Source organism: Ursus americanus, chromosome 13, assembly GCF_024610735.1.
Source record: "Ursus americanus isolate L20-20 chromosome 13, mUrsAme1.1.p, whole genome shotgun sequence".
In the NCBI taxonomy this organism is placed as follows: domain Eukaryota; kingdom Metazoa; phylum Chordata; class Mammalia; order Carnivora; family Ursidae; genus Ursus; species Ursus americanus.
Window position 1 is genome coordinate 35,342,561 of NC_142139.1, and position 17,188 is coordinate 35,359,748.

The 17,188-nt window shown below is 40.6% G+C and overlaps 1 protein-coding gene across 3 annotated transcripts in view; it reads right to left on the bottom strand.

The window, feature by feature from the left end:
- Nucleotides 1–17,188, bottom strand: part of SLC10A7 (solute carrier family 10 member 7) — a 241,279-nt gene that overhangs the window by 25,088 nt on the left and 199,003 nt on the right. For all 3 annotated transcript variants that reach the window (XM_045798878.2, XM_045798877.2, XM_087866486.1), the window contains exons 8-10: nt 13,960–14,125; nt 12,958–13,009; nt 3,987–4,060 (exon numbers count right to left, since the gene is read on the bottom strand). In XM_045798878.2, the coding sequence (XP_045654834.1) occupies nt 3,987–4,060; nt 12,958–13,009; nt 13,960–14,125 (292 nt within the window). The remainder of the gene's footprint in view (nt 1–3,986; nt 4,061–12,957; nt 13,010–13,959; nt 14,126–17,188) is intronic.

Sequence of the window (17,188 nt, forward strand, 5' to 3'; positions counted from 1 at the left end):
AACAAGCCCTCTAGGATTGTTTTAGATGAAGCACAGTGATAGCTCTGTGCTTCCTGCAGGCCTCCTCTTTCTTCCTGAACGAACTCCAGGGAATGGCATCATGTCAGGCTTTCCAGATGGATTATGTGAAGCCATAGCTCAATGTCATTTCCAATAGGAAGCCTCATAATTAAAGGTCAAATAGTCACTTCATCTGCAATCAATCAATAGAAAAAGTACTAATACGAAGAACTAATCAATCAATGGCAAATGCACTAATAAAAGCAATGAATCAAATTCAGCATCTGTGTAGATGCAGGTACACTGAGAAGATTGAGACAGGGCAAAAGCAAGACCAATAAAATAAACTGGAAGTGTGTGTAAAAGAGAATATTCAGAAGGCTTCTCACGCGAGAGTCTTCATCTTTGGTTCATTAGGCACCTGGGTACCACTTGGCCTACAATGATTTATTCTTAAATACAAATACTGTATATAATAATGAACAGTATCTCATAATGTATTAATGTATTCTATTGGAGATATTACACGTGTGCACGTGTGTCTGTTGTATGTACACAAAATCGCTAGAAAAAATATTTTGATAATGATCTCGAAAGGGGTAGATATATTTTCTAAATGCCAAATATGTTATAATCTATTGTATTCCATTTTTGTGTGAGAGGTGAGAGACAGTATAATTCTGAGCGATATTTTCTGAAATACATTCCCTGCTTTCTGGAATATGGATTTTTCACACTTAGTGTGATGTTCTTTCATTTCCATGCAGATAAGAAGTTCTCCTAGGATAATTATTGGCCTGTAGCTCAGGCCACTGTCATGGCATATCCTCTAGACCAGTGATGTCAGGTCACCAGGAGAAGGCAGCACGCCTTGCATTTTGTGAAAATGGAGACAGTGAAATTACGGGGCTTACCAAGGCCATTCTAATGATGTTGAGTCGGACACCCCTTGCTACAGGTAGAAGTAAAGGTGCTGCTGGAACAAGGGCAATTCATGTCACCTCACTGAATAAGCAACAAAGAGGTCATATTTCTAAATGCTACCTCGGAGCCTGCAGGAAGGAAGCCTGGTATGATCAAGGCACGACAGACTAGTCAGATTGGAAGTGAAATTCCCGAATCTGAGAGCTAAGAAACAAGCCTGGGGATGTCTCAGTGAAGAGTGAGGACAAGTATTTAGGTCTTGCAATTCTAAGAGTGCTCAAGGCTATCATGATATGAAAGTAACTAAGGATTTAGACTCTATGGTTACTTAGATACCACGCTAGTATCTTATTGGAGGATCTAAGGATCTATTTCACGGGAGAACGCTGCAAAAACAAAGTACACAAGCAGACAAAAGTCGAGTTAACTCAAACCTTTTTAGCAAAACAGCTGCTTCTGATTGGTGTTCAGAGCACCTGTTTGCCTGAAAATTAGGTTTCAGAAAGCATCCAGAACAGAAGAATATCGCTTTGAGATTAAGAAAAATAAAAAGACAAAAAAGAAAAAGATCTAACGGGTAGGTTTTTTACTTACAGAAAAGGAAAGGACACTGACGGAGCTGCACTACACTTCTTGGGTTGAGCTCTTTGCTCAAAACGGCCAGCTCCAGCACAGAAGAACATCACAGAGAGACAAAACATCCATTGTAGTTTTCCTGACAAAAGTGAACCCCTAGGACTGTCTGGGGTTTAAAGGCCCATTGCAGGGGCTCCTGGGTGGCTCAGTCGATGAAGCGTCTGCCTCCGGCTCAGGTCATGATCCCAGGGTCCTGAGATCGAGCCCCGCATCAGGCTCCCTGCTCAGTGGGGAGCCTGCTTCTGAACTCTCTCCTCCCCGCTCCTGCTCTCTCTTGCTATCTCTGTCTCTCTCTCAAATAAATAAATAAAATCTTTTAAAAAAATAAATAAAAGCCCATGGCAGCAACACAGGAGTGTATCTGGCTCAGCCATGGCTCAGCACCTTCTCTGAAGACATGGGGTCATTTGATCGCTGGCTCTGGATGTCTGAGGCACCTGGCAGCTCTTGCCTCTGGACTCCCTACCTTTGTAACAGCCCCTTACTTTCCAGGAGACCTGGAGCACTAGACATCACAGCACAATAACAGCATGGGGAGAACAGTGCAAGATGATTTCTTTGAAGTCAAAAATTAAACCACACTGATTACATGAAAATCTAGAGGACAAGGGGTCAGGGGACTGGAACCCTGGAAATGGTGACACAATCGTAACTAATAGAGTTAATAATAACTATTAACAACAGCTACTGCTTAAAAGAGTTAGGCAGCATGCTGAGTTCTGTAGGTGGGCTACAGAATGTAGTCTGTAGCCGTCTACACACAGTGCAATGACTGATCACATTATGCTGGGTACTGACTATCTATTATGTCCAAGTACTGTGCTAGGTACTTAACACATTTTATCTCTGATCTTAATAAACTTCACAAAGTGAGTATTATTCTGCCGCATTTTACAGATGAGAAAGCTAAAGTTCAGGGAGGTTAAGTAATTTGTCCAGAGTCACAAAGTCAGGACTGGAATGTGGCTTCCAAAGCACTCTCGACTTCAATTTGATGATACTAGGAAGAAAGCCGAACAGAAATACTGCAAGGTATAAACATTCAATACAGTTCACCCTTGATCAACATGGGTTTGAACTACAGGAGTCCACTTATACATAGATATTTTTTTCGATCAACATGGTACAGGACTGTAAATGTATTTTCTCTTCCTTATGATTTTCTTAATAACATTTTCTTTTCTCTGACTTTATTGTAAGAACACAGTATATACATATAACATACAAAATACGTGTTAGTTGACTGTTACCGGTGAGGCTTCTTGTCAACAGTAGGCTCTTGGTAGTTAAGTTTTTGGGGAGTCAAAAGTTATACACGGATTTTTGACTGTGCAGGGGGAAGTTCCCCCAAGCCCCCCCCTCGCATTATTCAAGGGTTGATCCTCAAACATCAACCGTGTATCATTTATTCAAATAAGCTGAAGCCCTAGATAGCAAGTGCTCCTTAAAGAGTTTGTCCAATTTTTAAATCATTTTCCAAATTTGGCAAGACTGACAATAGATTCTATCAAACAAATATGCTTGGGGTTAGTAAAAACATTATGAAATGTCTTTGTTTTCTAGCTTACAGACTGAACTTGCACATGAGCAGACAGAGCAATGTCATTGATTTTTCATTTTCTTAAGTAAGTCTCATGCTAAAATGTAAAGAAATTTTTAACGCAAGTTTTTACCGCAATGTGTCTACTACCTCAAGGAGTTTGTAAATGATGTGTATTTTAAGAACGTTCCTGATAACTTAATGACTTTTAATGACTAAAAACATGGATTCAGATGCCTGGACCTTTATAACCTATATATTGGGATAATGCCACTATACTGGATAAAGCTTAGTAGAAAATAGTAGTTTTCTTCTTGATCTAGTTTTGTCCATTAAATAAACATTTCACTTTAGGTGCTAATTAGATTGAATTAATGATAATTACATTGTGTTTCTTTACAGAAATAACATTCTGAAATGAACTTTAAACTAATGTCAATATCAGATTAGAGTAACAATAGCTCTACCTTGCTCCAAGCTTCAAAAAAATAAGTTAATATTTTCCAGGGGCAACTCTAGAGCCTTCCAAAGCCAAGTTTTTGCCCATTCCTTTTCAGAAGTTCCCTACCCTTCCCCATCCCTGCCACCCCCTCCCCTGGCTATTAATGTTAACATTCTACACTGAAACCCTTTTATGAGTATCAAAACATAATTACAAATTAAACTAAATCCTACACTATTAAATTTAGGCCTTCAAAAACTGGTTTGATCAAGTAATGGTATTTAAAAGGAATGACCCACCCTCACCTTGCTTTCGTTCTTTATCTAACAGAGTGGACAATGCTCCATTCCACTTCATTTGAAGAGCTGCTTAAATTTCAAAATCGTAAAACGTAACTGTCTGAGGATAATATGAAGTTGGTTTTTAACTCTATGAATCACTTACCCAGTGTGAGGGATTTGTGTGTAGAACAGAAAATGATAGCCACAGTGTCTGCTGGTGTGAAACCCGAATTATTCCTAGGGGCAAAAAGAGTGTTTTACAAATACTTGTATAAAAAGCCTACTTAACATATCCTAAATCAAATGTAGTACCTACCTTCATGTTAATACCCTTCTGATCAATCCTGGTAACAGAAGTAATTCTATGCCCAAATGTAGAGAAGTGTCTGAATTTCTTTTTAGAGAATCATTCCTGAGTCATTTATCCAGGAAGAAAAAGTCTTTAAAATGTGTGGTGCACACCATTTTTCCCCATCTCCTCTCCCCACCCCCATTCCTAACCTCTGGCAACCACCAAGCTGTACAAAAATGTTTTCATTTCAAAATGTTCTATATGTGGAGTGATGCGGTATGTCACCTTTTGGGATCGGCTTTTTTCCCTCAGCACAATTCCCTAGACAGTCATCCAACTTGCTGTGTGTATCAATAGTTTGTTCCTTTTATTGCTAGATAGCATTCCATGATATGCATGTACCATAATTGTATAACCATTCACCTATGGAAGGACAGCTGCACTGTATCTAGTTATTGGTTATTAAAAATAAAGTTGCTCTAAAAAATGTGTGGTGGAATTCTCTGGAGATCATACAATCAGCCTATAACTCAGGGCTTTGTGAAAATCATGCAGTGGGCACCTCTGTTAGTAGTTACCAGGCTATCACTTGACCTTAATTCTAGTGGCTCGAAAGCATTAATGTATCTCCATAATTGCTTCCCTCAAGAAGCAGCATACCTTTCTGGTAGCAAACACACCCTTTGGAGGAATACATGGTATGAACAAAGATTTAACATCATATCTTTTAGTACAAATAACAAGTATTCATTCCTCGAGCTGTTACTGTGTATTAGATATTCCTCTAAAGTCTATACATTTGAAGACAGCTATCCCATAAGGTAGGCAATACAATATAACTATGTACAGAGGAGACAACTGAGGCACACAGAAGTTGTGTAGCTTATCCAAGGCCCCAGGGCTAGAAAATGACAGTCCCGATTCAAATCAAGTCTGGCTTCTGTGCCTATGCTCTTAACTGCTATGTTCTATTACTGTTATGTAATATGTTAAGCATTAAAAAACTCTTACTTAGCTAAAATCCATTAAATATTATGGGGGTCAGTACTGGGGAATTTCATATTCATATTTCCTGGTTTATAACATAAAGATTTAGAGAACCAGGAGCGAAAAGGATTAGAAATGTTGTTGTTGTTAGTGTGCTTGATATGTTAGAAACTACTCCTTCCTGCAGAATCAGGATTTGAAGGTACAGTGAGTCCATTCATTCCTTGCCCCGAGTTAGCAAATGGAAAATGCTCCAGAACCTGACTCAATGTATATAGTTTGGATACAACAATCAATCCAATTTTTAAGGATCTCTAAAGAAAGTGATCCCACCACCTTCCTTAGTAACCTCATCCTCACATATAACTTTCATTGGGAGAAAAATCTTCCCTGAATAGATCCACACATCTTGTGTTCTTTGTTATATACTCACTGGAAGGGAGAAGGGCCTCCCCCTCCTCCTCATCCCCTGTGTTAAGAGAATATGAAAATTGCCCTTTGGTCTTCTCTCCTTTTAAAAGTCATGTGTGCTCATGCTTCCTAACTAGTCTTACCTCCTGCTCTTTTTGGATAACAAAACTCAGTCCCAGACTGAGTTTTTGGTGTCTCACCTCAGTTGAGGATTCTCATGGATATGTATCACTTGAGTCTAATAAGATTGCCTTACTGTCCCCACATTTTATTCTCATATTTATATTGTGATATCACTCTTCCTTTTAAACACTGAACTACATGGCTGACATATTCCTTGATCCCTTAGTTCATCATGTAGGCCTAAAGATGGTAATATACATAATAACACGCATATTTTATACATATATACGAAATATATGAGGGAGATTGAGAAAGAGAGAAAAAGAGGGGGTGGGAGGGTTATGGCACCAAAGAAAAGCATTATCTCAAGCTTGGCAGGGAATGGGGGATAATGATGGAGCACACAGAGAATCTTCTTGAAGGAAATAACCATTGAGCTGGGCTTTAAAGGACACGTTTAGACATGGGTGGGTGTGTATTTCGGGTAAGGGACAGTGAGACTGAAATCTGGGGGTCAAGGGGGCAGATGGCAAAGAGCAGACTCTTCAGGCTGACTTGAGTGCAGGGACGCTGGCTTGTGACCAGGAGCGTAGACTTGACAAGATGGGCTAAGGAGGTCGGGAGGAGTAACCCACTGCAGTGTAAGAAAGATGGGCGATGATGAGGCTGGGCAGGAAGCAGAAAGCTATAAGAGCCTGAAGAATCACAGTGAGGGCAGGGATGCTGGTAAGAGACATGAAGACAGAATTAAAAGAGCTTGTCATCTGTTGACCTCTGTGAAATATTCCCTCCCAGCAGCTTAAGAACGTAGGCTTTGGGGGAAGACCCACTTGAATTTCAATCCAGACCATCCTTTTGCTTATAGAGAAAATGGGGATAATACCGCTGGCCTCTTAGGGGTCATTGTGAGGATAAATACCAATGTTTGTTAAGAATTTAGCATATTGCAAGTGTTTAACACAAGCTAGCTGATCTTTTTATTGTTACTGTTACTTTGAGAGAGGAGGAGGAATTAAAGAGAAACCAGAAGCTTCAAGAAACTTCGAGCGCATAGGATCAAGAGGAGCACTAGGGGGTTAATGAAAATGGGAAGGAAGAGGCAGCCCAGTGGGGTCTGGGGAGGAGGCCAAGGAGTTGAGTGAATGGAATTTGTATTAGTGAGAGGGTACCTTGTTTTCAAGAAATCTGGTAAAGAGAAGAAGGTCATGGGAGTCTGAACATGACCACGCAGAAAGAGTGAAGGCCCAGTGGGTAGAAACAACTGATGAAACCAGATCCTTGGAGAGGTCCAAGAGGCCCAGGCTGAGGGGTTAGCCTGAGAGGGCTTATTTCCTCGTCCGTGAACTGGACATAAAAGAAGACAGAGTGAGTGAAAAATACAGAATATTTTCAGGTAGAGAATGGGAAAGTAGAGGCAATTTATGTCAGAGACTTTACTTTCTTTGTAAAGCATGAGGCACTTCACTCATCCACGGAGTCTGAGGTTAATACTGAGGCCTGGGAACCCAAGAAATTAGAAAACTTGAAAGAGGCCGATCAGGGAGTAGGAAACAGAGTCAATTCCCAGTGAATAAAGCCTCGTACAGGAATGAAGGCCCACCTGTGCTTGTAGAGCAGGCGGCATAACAAACTGGCCTAGTTGGAGGCTGTTCGCCCGCCATGCTTGTGGTGTTGGTGACGCTACAAAGGCCTCTGTCGTCTCTTGCTGCCCTTGATCACAACCCATTGCTGCTGCATGTGGATTATGCAGTTTGTTTTTTTCCACGAGCGTCTGGCAATACACTTCTCCTTTGGTGAACTTTGTTCTGCTGGATAGCTTGCTCTTTTCCAGGCTGTAGCACATTTCCAGTGTGTCAAAATCTCTCTGGCCGAGCAGGCCCTGATTGAACCTGGGGCTGGCTGCCGTGGGTCGGAGCAGCACTCACAGCGCAGCTAAGAAGGCTATCTGCAAGACCTGCTTCCTTGTCCTGTTTCAGGTACGGTGGCTGACGCTCGGCCCGCACGGGAAGTTTCCAGCCCTATCTGAACACTGCCCTACGGTTCTACTGACACCGGGTCCGTCGGTGGGGAGGGAGTATCAGCACATAAAAATGGACGGTTAAAGGTTAAGAACGATATTCTCCCTAACCACGCCATGTGTAGGAAACAGACTGCTCCACAGCCCGGGCCGTGGGGAAAGCCGACAGAGCCAATGCTCGCGGAAGCCTCCATCCACGAGGGAGAGGAGGGGGCTGCTGCTGAACCACCGCATCAGGAAACACTGAGCATTCTTCTAGGCACTCTACTCCCGGGGCTTCCTTCTTCTTGGAACACACTTAGAAGCTGGAGGGCACTACTCCTGCCTGCTTTTTCTGAAAAGGGAACTCGAAGCACAACAAGGCTGAACAACTTCTCTCAAGTCACACACGGCCAGGAAGGAGGCTGCCCCAAACTGGAGACAAGCTGGCTTTCTAGGAAGGAAATTAAGAAAACCAAAACCAAAACCAAAACACGACCCCACACTTCAGTGCAGGACAGCTGCTACCTCAGTGTAGCCTTCCTTCAGCCGCGCTCTGTCAAGGGGTGGCCTAACGGCAGAAAGTCAGGACGACACCCAGAGACACCAAGCAGCCTGTGCATTATATTTAAGTGGTAATGACTATAATTATCTTCAGTGATTAACGTCTCTATTGTGTCGGCTCACGCTCTTGAAAGGAATCACATTACTATTTATTTTCTAGCTCTACCTTATCTCTTTTTAATATTGATTTTCTTTTTATCCTGTTTTTATAATTCTTTTGATCACTTTGGCTTCCCTTGAGATGTTTATTTCCTTTTCCTCCCAACTGGTCTTTTTATGCTCTTTTACAAAGCTTTCAATCGGTGTTTTCCACATAATATTTATCTTGCCTTTCTCTGCAGTACTCACAAAGGAAAACATGTCAGAAGGTTTTACTAGTAGAATCACAGAATGTGGAGCAGAAAAGGTCCTCTGAGAGAGTTCCATCTAAGCCCACTGTTTTTAGAGGAGGAAACTTCCACGTGAAATACTTTCTTTTGTTAACCTCTGTACCTGTGTTTTGTCTTTACTTAATTTTAGGAGAAGCCCTCATCTGTCATTAGCTGTGTGCCACTAAACGAGTTACCCAGAGCTCTGTGGCTTAGTTGCCTCATGTCTGAAATAGTAAGACTTACCATTAATACTAATACCTGCCTTCCTTCCCTCCCTCTCTCGCTCCCTCCCTCCCAGGGCTACAATAAGCAGCCGAATGAGATATCCGATTAAAAATGTACTGAGATAGGGATGAAAACACGTATACAAATATTCAAAATTTGTTCTCTTCTTTTTTTCCATTCTCAATAGTTTCTTTTGTCACTCCAGTGATACTCTGGGTTTCTATTACTCTAGTTATCAGCTTTCCAAACTGTCTTTTATGTATTTTTTAAAGGCTCACAATTACTGCTTTCTTTTTCTAACCTTTTCAACATTTTATTTTAACTCTGACAGCTTCCCCAGGTTGCAGACTATGGACAGGGTACTACGGACAGCTGACTCGTGGTTTGATGAATCAACTCTCGTCTCCTAGCATCTGTGACAGTGTAACATCAAAGAGAATGTACTACAAAGCTAGAAATGCTAATTTCTTCTCTTCCATCATTAGTTTGTACAATAATATAGATAAATTGTTTTGGTATAATAAACACTTGACAGTTGCTAACATTTATTGAGCACTTAATATATACACTAGGTGTTGTGATGAGGGCTTTACGTGCATATTGTTCAATTCACCAAATGACTTTATGAGGTAGGTCCTACTACTATCTCCGTTTTATAAATGAGGAATGAGAAAAGTCACAAAGTTATTAAGTAGGACTGAAACTCATGTCTGTCTGACTCTAGAATTGGAATTTTTAACCCTGACATTATTCTGTCGACAAATAAGAACACAGAGTAGTAACTCTAAAATGTATTTTAAATACTCAGAGTAGTAGTTCACGTGCCAGACATTAGAAAGCTAACATGTCAGGTCAGTAAATCTAAGAAATGTTAACCAGGTAAGAGGGGTGTTGTAGGAAAGTTCAATTTTCTCTGCTGGGTCTCTCCTGGTTCATGCTAAACTTCCATCATCAGGAGTCAGTGGCACACTGTCTAAAAAAGAGAGACCGATTTCCATGCTGAGATTTTTGTCTCTTGATATCTGGACTGGTGTTAGATTTAATGAATTGGTAAGAAAAAGCTGAAAAACAAACCACAGGCCAATTCCACTAATTTTAAGTAGAAAGAAACAAAAAGTAGGAAGAGAACATGAAACTCAGCAGAATATAAACCAATGGGTCCTAGTTCACACTTTCGGCGTCTTTGACTAATTTGTTTGTGTGAGTGAACTTGAAGAATCCAGTTAAATAGTCTCTACAGATTCCCAAACCAAAACAAGCACATACGCATTTTAAGAGTAACTGAAGTAGTTTAGTGTAGTGGAAAAAGTGTGGGCAAATGTCAAATGGAAATGGATTTCAATTCCACACGTACTCTTTGCCATCTGTTATTAAACTACTGAAATCTGATTTTGGGCAAGCTATTACACTAAACTACTCTAAGTACGGGTCCTCATCAGCAAAACAGCAACAAAAATGTATTGTATCATAGTCTTTGCTGTCAGACTTTCATGAAAGAACATACATATAGTCCCCAGCACAGTCTGCCACAGAGCAAGGCTCGGTAAACACTGGTATCTTTTATTTCTCCAATAAAATCTTTAGACACAAATGAGGTCTCTCATAATGAAAAAAAAAAAAAACCCAACAAACCAAAAACCAACCATCTTCCAAATTTCGTTCAATTGAAAAATCCCCAATTTTTAATGGAACATTTTGGGAGGAACATGATTAGAGCCACTCCCTATTCTGCTGTTTGTCCAAGAATGTGCGTGTCCGACAGTCGGCTGAGCAAGTTCAAAATGCAACGGAACTTCATTGAACAAAACGGTCTTAAGATCTCAAGGCCTTATGAAAATCCAGTCTGCTCCACACTGAAAATTCTCACTTTTAATTCAACCAGTTGTGACACCATCCCTCCTTCAGCCATTCCAGCGGCGGCCATTCTGTGCTTTTCAGCACGTTTTCAAGCACTGACTGGATATCTGCATCCTGCCCAGTCTGACAGGATAGGATAAGTGGTTCTGATATTACTTCTGCCACAAGGACCCGCACACAAACAGCTGGTGAAAGGCAAACATCTTTTCTAGGGCGACATAACAAACCATTTATAAAAAGAACTTTAAAACAGCTCCGACTCCTACACTACCCTTAAATTAAGTCACATTTTCCCGGTGTCTTAATGGCTCGAGGCTTCACTCTTACTTTAAATCACAACCACAAGCTAGGGAAAATGGTTCAGATTACACCAATCAATAAATTTTTATTGACTGTTTACAATCAGCCTCACGCTATGCCAAGTGCTGGAAGGGCCAAGTGCCTAATGCGAGGCCTGAACCAGCCGCTGCTCTGCCAGTGTTTCGGATCTCAGAAACAACCCGGGCCCGGGCCGCCTGGGTGGCTCAGTCGGTTAAGCGTTCGACTCTTGGTTTTAGCTCTGGTCATGATCTCACGGTCCTGAGATCCAGCCCCGCATCAGGTTCTGTGCTAAGTGTGGAGCCTGCTTCAGATTCTCTCTTCCTCTCCCTCTGCCCTCCCCCGCTGCTTGCGTATGCATGAGCACACACACTCTCTCTCCAAAAAAACCCAAAAACTGAAAAACAAAAACCCTGGGCCTTTTCCCTCATGGCAACTCACTGCTATCACCTGGCAATCTGGCCTAAGCCTGCCCTTCTAGTTACTGTTACTAGTTTTTAATCTTTTCCTACTCCTACTGTTCCACCATGTCTGTGTATGTATGTGTGTGTGTGTGTGTGTGTGTGTGTGTGTGTGTGTGTGTCCCACATCTGCATTATTGGGGTTTTTTCCCCCATCAAGGTGTCAGATGGAAATGGATTTCAATTCCACACGTACTCTTTGCCATCTGTTATTAAGCTACTAAAATCTGGTTTTAGGCAAGCTATTACACTAAACTACTCTAAGTACAGGTCCTCATCAGCAAAACAGCAACAAAAATGTATCATATCATAGTCTTTGCTGTCCGACTTTCATGAAAGAACATATGTATAGTCCCCAGCACAGTGCCTGCATCTCGGTTTGCTGGTTTGCTGAATAATTAGCCATTCTTTATAACTCATGTCAAATCCCATCTCTTCCATGAAGCCTTGCTCTACCACTCTCTCTGGAAGGGCTTTCTTCTTTGAATTGACTCCAGGTTGGCTCACTGTCCACTGGCAGGACACTTAATTATCAGATATCTATCCCATCTATAAACTCATGCAAGGTCAGAATCAGCTCTTTGTGGTGCTCACTGTGACAACGTCCTCATACCGAAGGCTTAAATAGTATCTGGGGAATGTATAGCACTGGCGGAAGAAGCTACATTAGAGGTGTGCCTTTACGAACAGGAAAGATGAACTAGGGCACAGAGACCAATTTAATGAGGACAGCCCGAGCAAGGACTAGAAACGAGGATGTGTGAGGTTCCTCCAGGGAACAGCAAAGATTCCACCTCAACCTAAAGCTTAGATAGCATGAATGCGAATAGTGGTTCCCCTAGCCCCCCAAAATGAACTTCATTCTACGGGCGCTGGAACCACTGAAGATCTCTGAGAAGAGCTAGTATGAGAACTTTAATGAGAAAAGTTCATCTTAGAAATGAAGACACGTATAAAATACCCACTGCAACAGTCCACAGAGAAGAGAGGCAATGAGAGCCTGAATTAGGGACGCCGCTTTGAGAGCACAGAAAATATTACAGAAGTAGGGCCAATACATTTTTAAAGTAGTGATGCAGAGGATTCTGGTCTGAGTAACTCTATGGATGGTGATCCCATTAACAGTAAAGAAATGAGACAGGAAGTATTGGGGGAAAATTTGAATTCCATCCTGAGACCGAGGTCTTATTAAGATGGGTGAAGCTATCTAGATGGTGAGTGATAAATAGTGCTAGAACTCAGGAAAACCATCGGAATGGAAGGTCTGGGCTTGAAAATCCTCAGCAGGAAGCTGACGGCTCGAGCCAGCAGAACAGAGAAGGCCGCCTAAGCACACGATGGGAGCAGATGACACAAGGGCCATAGACAAACCCTTTGGAAACGTCTGCAACCTGAGGGTGGCAGGAGCAAGACGGAATGGTCAGGAGTCAGGAGAAACACTAGAACAGCAGAGAGGCAGAAAAGCCAAGTAAATAGCGCCATTTGTCATTTAGAAAACTAACAACCACGAGAGATACCACATCACTTACCTTGTTGAAAAGAGGAAGGTTAAAAGCATGAAACTCAGCTGAACAGAAAATACTGGAAAAAAAAAAGTGAATCTAAATTAAGGGTATAAAGATATCTGTAGCATATTTACTGGTGTGCTTAATTTTATCTGCAACTTATAGGAACTCAAGTAGAAAAACAAACCTACATTGCGAAACTGATAGAATCACTGAAGTTAGTGGGTCTCAACTTGTTCTTATGGAAGATAGCCCCAGGCATCATCATGATGTCTACTACTCTGCAAATCTAAAACCCTCCTTGATCGGAGACTTGGTTATTTAATTCGTTCAATTTAGAAAGAGCTGGTTTACGCTATGGGTGTTTATAGCAAAGAGCAAAACTGCAGTAGCATATAATATATATTTTGGAATAACTCATGTTGATTTTAATAACAAAAGATTCTTAGGTATTATAATTACAAAGTTATCTTTGGCATTACAGGATAAACAGAACAAAAGGCTGATTTTTGATCCTTGCAGTTACTTGCATTTCATAGTTCGCCGCTTCTTAAAACGAAATGATATTACCTTGAGTATCTTTTAATAGAAAAGATGATGTAAATATCCACATTTTAACTAATTCAGTCAATTATTATACTTGGAAAATGACAGTATCAAGTGAATAAATCCTACTTTTAACTCACAATAAAGGGTAAGATCAGCTCCAAGTTATAGTAAAATAAATTGGCGAAAAAGTGCTCAATCTAACATTTGAATGTGACAGATCCCATGGCTTCTTTCATCTGGCATCAACTATTATAAATCACACATAAAAAACAAAGGACATTAAATCATAAGTACGTAGCGGATGTCATCTTGAAGCACACACGCACACGACCGAGTCACTGAGCACACAGAAGATGGAGCTCAGTATTGTTTCCTAACCAAACTGACATTCGGAATGATGCAGGGGACACAAAGGGCTACACGCGGCTCCCGAGGAGACTGAGGGGATCAGCAAGAATATCCCATCTTCCCACTTACTTATGAACAGTACGAGGACGAGGCTGACTGTATCGAGGTCAATACTCGGGTTAGAGAACGTGTCGCAGAACGTGGTATAGATGATGAGGAGAAGCACGCTGCTGCTGGCGGCGCCGAGAGGCGGTTTCTTTCTCTCAAGCCAGTCCTTGACGTATCTCCGGACAATCTGAAATACAGAGAGCAACAGGTTGCCTCTTTTCAAAGATGTAGGGTGTCGAGCTGGGCATCGCAAAGTGATTCTGACAGCAGAAAGACATAAAGGAAAGAGAATAATTTGGCTGATGGCCACAGTGGATTTCAAAGCTTCCTTGCCACGCCACTCTTCTTCTGGGGGATTTAACATTTGTAGTGCAACTTCCACTGTGTCCGTAATGAGAGTAGATTTTCAACTGCGTTCAAATCCATCCTTAATCATGCCAAATGCTCTTTGCTAGCTGTCACTGAGACGTGCCCATTAAGGCTCCCCAAAGTTTATCTCCTCTGCTGATCCTAATGGATGTGTGTAATTATCACAGTCCCCTTTGCCTCAACAGACGATTCCAAGTGCAACTTTGGGAATCTTAAAAATCTGACATCTTCAAGAATTTCAAGACAGTAGATAATCGAAAGTGATCCATGGAACATATTAATATTTAAAATGCAAGCAATGCACCAGAAGTTTTTAATTAAATTATAACTCATGCTTGAAAAGCAAAAGTGCATGTGTTGTGGGAGTTTAAATAATTCAAACTCTGAACATCTAGAGTTTTTGTGAATCCAAAGACAAATGCCATTTGCATGCTTTTAGAATTCCAGAATTAACACTTAAAAATGAATAAACCTGTCCTAACTCTCCTACAAAAGGATGAGTGAATAAAGTTACACAGCAATCCTCTCTTCTTTAAAAATCAAATCAGATTTTTAAAATCAGGACAGGCTGATTTTGGTGATGACTTTTGCTTGGATATAAAAGTGAACCAATCTACTTAAAACCTTACACTTTTGAAAGAAGCCAAACAAACCCTGTAATAAGGACTATGGTTGAGACATATTAAGTTTTGAGTCACTCATTATCCTGCATAATTGAACATGAGATTTCACAACAGGCTGAATTACCATGATCCATTAGCAATAATGAGGTCAGGGAACTTCTCCTGACAAGGCTGATGGGGTTCTGTCATCTTCTACTCTGTGGCTAAAAAGGTTTAATTCGCAATGGAGCATACCTTCACAGATACTCAAGAACAAAGCAAACTACTCTCAAGAGAACCTTTGAATGAATGGCTATTAGATCAACTTCATCCATTCTCAAAGACTCAGTAAGGGAATTACCAATATTAATAAAGGAAATTCTGGCAGGAAGCTGACCAGTTGGTACAAAGTACAGGAACAACACCTTAAAGGTTGGGTGGGCCGGGAATGAAAGAGAAACAGTGCTTTATATATATGTAGAGAAACAGTGGTTAAATATTTTTAAAAAATAGATCTTGTAATTAAAATTATAGCTGGATTTATTTTAAAAACTTAGTTTTTCTTTTTGTAGATGTGATCCCAAACCATAGTAATTTATCAAGTGTTCGTTGTTTTCTTTAAGGTTAAAATGAAGTAAAATAAAGCCCGGCTGGCTCAGTTGGTAGAGCATGGGACTCTTGACCTCAGGGTTATGAGTTTAAGTCCCACGTTGGGCACAGAGATTACTTAAGAAAACTGTAATAAGGTAGAGAGAAGTTAAGAGCAGTTCTGTCACACAGTGTTATCGGGCTGATGCATTAGGACACAAATTTGGGGTAATAATGCTTGAGGTACCCAGATGGCCCCATGTTCAGATATGTCACTGTGGGGGTAACTGCTCACTAGAAGGCTACAGAGAGACTTCATTTAAAGGTTATTTCATAATCTATTATGTTTGGTGGCATAAAACTAGTAGTTGCCCAAATTTAATACAACTCAACTCCTTTAGGAAATAAAATAAATGGAAGTTACACAGAGTTATTGAAATTGATGCTGTCCTCCAATCTTGTTTTAATATACAATGATTAAAGACACAAAAGTCCTCTCTCTGCAATCGGTTATAGAATGTATGATCCCAATTCCCAAAGTAGAAGTGTCTTCTTCTACCACCACTGACCCCACTGACAAAATAAATAGATAAATGTGAATGAGGTATAACTTGGAAGTCAAAGCCATTTTAAAAACCAAGACAAATCTCTAATCATTGATCAACTTTATAAGCTGCAATTTGACTTAGCCGACCTAATGACCTCTTTTTTCAATACGAAGTACTCAGAGCCTCACAGTATTGTAGGACTCTTTCAATATGGCAGGAAACATGGACTCCTAAGTCCTGCATCCTCTTAGCCAAAATGTCTTTCTTCTAGACACATCAATGTGTTAACGCTGGATACTTAATCTCAATAAAGAAAACAACTAGAAAGCTGGAAATTGGACAGACCCACAAGTGAAGCAATAACCCTAAGGGAAAACAGATAGTCTTTCACTGTTTTTAGTCTTGTAGTGATATTTGTCTGTGTTTTCCAAGCAAACTATTTTATAGCTTTGACAGGCTCTATAGAGCTTTTTCTATCTGCTTCTAAAATTAAATTCACAAAGCGGCTGCTTTTGCAAACGTGTAGCGAGAAAAGTGTTAAAATTTTTCATAAACTACTGGGTGAAGTAGTGTTGATATGCTTTAAAGATAAGCTTTGGATATAAACGTCAAGAAACTTCATCTTCTCTTCGTTCAGCCACTTACACTTTTGATACAATCATCCTCCATTTGTCAAGAATCTATGTCATTTAAAAATCCTCCAAATTTCTTTGCCTTGTAGAAACATTTAATAACCTTATAGGAAACAAGCCCTTGCTAGAGATAGCAACCCAACCTGATATAGACGCCTCAGAATTCCCTCTTCAGGGGGGAAAAAAAAGTCAAGATCGGGTAGGAAAAGACATCTTGATAAGGTGGCCAGCTGTAGCTTTCTTCAGGATCTCTACTAATTCATTTGCACTCAGAGCTCACAGAAACTTAGGCATTCAACATTAGATGACAAATCCTCGTTGACTTGCTGTTCCCCATGGAGGAGGAAGGAAAAGCATCTTCCTCAGCAAGCTCTTTATTGTTTCACTTTCTTCATTTTGATTTTCTCTATTTTAAATTAAACACCAGGAGAGCTTAAAGGGAAACCTAGACTTGAATCCTAGTACTTTTAATAAGCTGAGCCACATATCAATTACTGTATGACCTCCAAGC